Source organism: Cricetulus griseus, chromosome 2 (genome assembly GCF_003668045.3).
Source record: "Cricetulus griseus strain 17A/GY chromosome 2, alternate assembly CriGri-PICRH-1.0, whole genome shotgun sequence".
Lineage (NCBI taxonomy): Eukaryota > Metazoa > Chordata > Mammalia > Rodentia > Cricetidae > Cricetulus > Cricetulus griseus.
Window position 1 is genome coordinate 195,363,275 of NC_048595.1, and position 3,273 is coordinate 195,366,547.

The following is a 3,273-nucleotide window of genomic DNA, read 5'->3' on the forward strand; positions in this document are numbered from 1 at the left end:
TAGCAACCTGAGTTCAATCAGTAGAACCCACATCAATGTGAAAGGAGAGAAAAACAAAAACCAAGGCGTCATTCGCATTAATTAAATTAGCACATTCCGAATATACCATTGGAGGTAAATTGGTATTTAATGCTCAGAAAAATGCCACAATACAGGGGCTGGAGAGATGGCTTAGAGGTTAAGAGCACTGGCTGCTCTTCCAGAGATCCTGAGTTCAATTCCCAGCAACCACATGGTGGCTTACAACCATCCATAATAAGATCTGGTGCCCTTTTCAGGCCTGCAGACATACATGGAGGCAGAATGTTGTATACATAAATAAATAAGTAAATCTTTTTTTTAAAAAAAGCCACAATACAATTTTGGAGTATTGTCATTACCAAAAGAAGGCCCTTTGTGTGTATTTATAGCTCACAGGATCTTTTCCATCATTGGTCCTTTCTTTCCATCAGTTCTACCTCTCAATATGCAGGAAAGGAAGCAGACACCGAAGCCTAACACCATGGCCAGCTTTCTCAGCTGATGTACTGTTGAGCACCAAGCTGGTTTGGTTTTGGTTTTTCAGAGCTTTATTGTTTTGTTTTGTTTTTTTATTTTACATGTGTGTTTGCCTGCATGTATGTCTGTGGCTTCCAGGGTTTTTGATGTGCTCTCCTTTTCCTCCTCTAGTTTGTTCTAGGACCCAGAGGCCATTCAGAGCCATTCTGGCAGCTACTAGTATTAGAAGCAGTCACACTCAAGTGGGACAGGTCTCCCTATTCCCACCTTTAGGTTTTGGGCTTTCTAGGCCACACTTTCTCCATAAGCTTCCCAGGTAAACCAGACTGAGGATAAATTGTACTGTCTGCTGGTTGTCCCTGTCTGAATGATGCCAGCTCTTCTATTCCCCTCCAGGGTCCACTGCCTGGGAAATTCCAGTTCATTTGAGCTTGTACTTCCCCCAACCTTCTTGTTACTGTGTATTTTGTGCAAGATATGTATGTACAGGCATGTATGTGGCAGTGCCTATGGAGGACAGAGGGCAACTCTAAGGGGTCCATCTCAAGTCACTAGAGTTTGCAAAGCAACTGCTTTTTGCCAGCTGCAGCACCTTGCTGGCTCTTCAACTTTAAAATGATACTTTCTTTCAAATCTCTTAAATGTCTTCAACATAAAAATTCTGAAAAGCTTAATTTATCATGTGGCTTCATTCATCACCATCACCTGTTGAAGTCTTATGAATATGAAAACTAGTTCAGAGTTCCAAATGCACCTCTAGACAATTCACAATAAACCTGCGTCATTCATAATTGGATTTGAAAATACTTCGACTTTTTCACTGTCCAGCTGTGCTTGCCATCAGCCAGTTGCTCATGGAGCTTCTATGGTAGTGAGCGTTGGGGAGAGGAATGCTCCTGTCTGCAAAGCAAAAGGAAGAGGGAGAGATCACTGCTTACAGTGTGGTCTCCCAGCAGCAGCAGCAGCAACACCCCATGGGAACTTGGTAGAAGACTCATGGGCCTGTCTAGACCAACATCATGCTATCAGATCCTGATGCATGTGAAAATTCAAAGGACTTGGATTAGCTATAGTATCTATTGAGTTACAGACCACAGTCTGTACTTAGAAATCCAGTCAAGATTTTAGAAATAATTGAGTGAAAACACCTTCTCTAATGTTCCTCCCCTCACCTCGGGGGATGAGGGGAGGAACATCCCTACTTACTTGTATGTCCCTCTTCATTTATTATTTATGGGAATGTGTTATCACTTTATGAAGCTGGTATTTAGTATTAGACTTGCTAATTAGTTGTATCATCAGCACACTCCTGCTGCCTGTTATTCCATGCAGTTACAGGTATACTGTGTGCAGTACAAAACCTCAGTAGTCAACTTTCCATTGTCAGCAAACAAGCAAGGGGAGGGTCCAGAGGTGTGGTCAGTGTGGACTACAGACTCTTTCTTATGCAAAAGAGCTAAGAGAAAGACCAACCTAAACCAGAAGCTAACATCTGCAGGGAGGAGCTACATGGGAAAGGCAATGCTGGCAGCTGTCTTTGCTGACTCCGATCCCAGCATCATGAATGTGTCCTTTGCTCACCTCCACTTTGCAGGAGGGTACCTGCCATCTGACTCCAAGTCCTGGAGGACCATCATTCCAGCTCTCTTGGTGGCTGTGTGCCTGGTGGGCTTCCTGGGGAACCTATGTGTGATCAGCATCCTCCTTCATGGTGTTCGGAAAAGAAAGCCATCCATGATCCACTCCCTGATTCTGAACCTCAGCCTGGCTGACATCTCTCTCCTGGGCCTTTCTGCACCTGTCCGAGCTACAGCATACTCCAAAGATGTTTGGGATCTAGGCTGGTTTATCTGCAAGTCCTCTGACTGGTTCATCCACACATGCATGGCAGCCAAGAGTTTGACAATTGTTGTAGTTGCCAAAGTGTGCTTCATGTATGCAAGTGACCCAGCCAAGCAAGTGAGTATCCACAACTGCACCATCTGGTCAGTGCTGGTGGCCATCTGGCTTGTAGCCAGCCTGCTTCCCCTGCCAGAATGGTTCTTTAGCACCACCAGACATCACGGAGGTGTGGAAATGTGCCTGTTGGATGTGCCAGCTGTGGCTGAAGAATTCATGTCAATGTTCGGTAAGCTCTACCCTCTTCTGGTGTTTTGCCTTCCTTTACTGCTAGCCAGCTTTTATTTCCAGCGAGCTTATGGCCAATGTAAAAAACGAGGTACGAAAACACAAAACCTGAGAAACCAGATGCGTTCTAAGCAACTCACAGTGATGCTGCTAAGTAGTGCAGTCACCTCTGCTCTTCTGTGGCTCCCTGAGTGGGTAGCCTGGCTGTGGGTATGGCATCTGAAGGCTGGAGGTCCACTGCCACCACAGGGGTTTATAGCCCTGTCTCAAGTTCTGATGTTCTCCATCTCTACAGCAAACCCTCTCATTTTTCTAGTGATGTCTGAAGAGTTCAAGGCAGGCTTGAAAGGTGTATGGAAATGGATAACCAGAAAGCCCGCAGCTGCCTCAGAGGTTCAGGGGGTACCAGATGGAAACACAGAGGTCCTTCCTGACAAGGTTCCCTCTCCAGAGTCCCAAACATCCATTCAAGAGACAGACAGACCTGACTTTCCCAACTCCAGCAAAGAGAAAACTGACAAGACAGTGATTCCCATCCTCCCTGATGTTGAGCAGTTTTGGCATGAGAGGGATGCTGTCCCTTCAGCACAAGACAATGACCCTATTCCCTGGGAACATGAAGACCAAGAGACAAAGGGCTGCAATTAA

The 3,273-nt window shown here is 45.5% G+C and overlaps 1 protein-coding gene across 1 annotated transcript; it reads left to right on the forward strand.

Moving 5' to 3' along the window:
- Positions 1-2,007: 2,007 nt before the first annotated feature.
- Positions 2,008-3,273, forward strand: Gpr151 (G protein-coupled receptor 151). The gene has a single exon (XM_035440156.1). The coding sequence runs from the start codon at positions 2,008-2,010 to the stop codon at positions 3,271-3,273; it is 1,266 nt and encodes a 421-aa protein (XP_035296047.1).

What these genes read in the sequence shown, in the direction of transcription:
- Gpr151 (XM_035440156.1), top strand. Translation starts at nt 2,008, where the DNA reads ATGGGAAAGGCAATGCTGGCAGCTGTCTTTGCTGACTCCGATCCCAGC.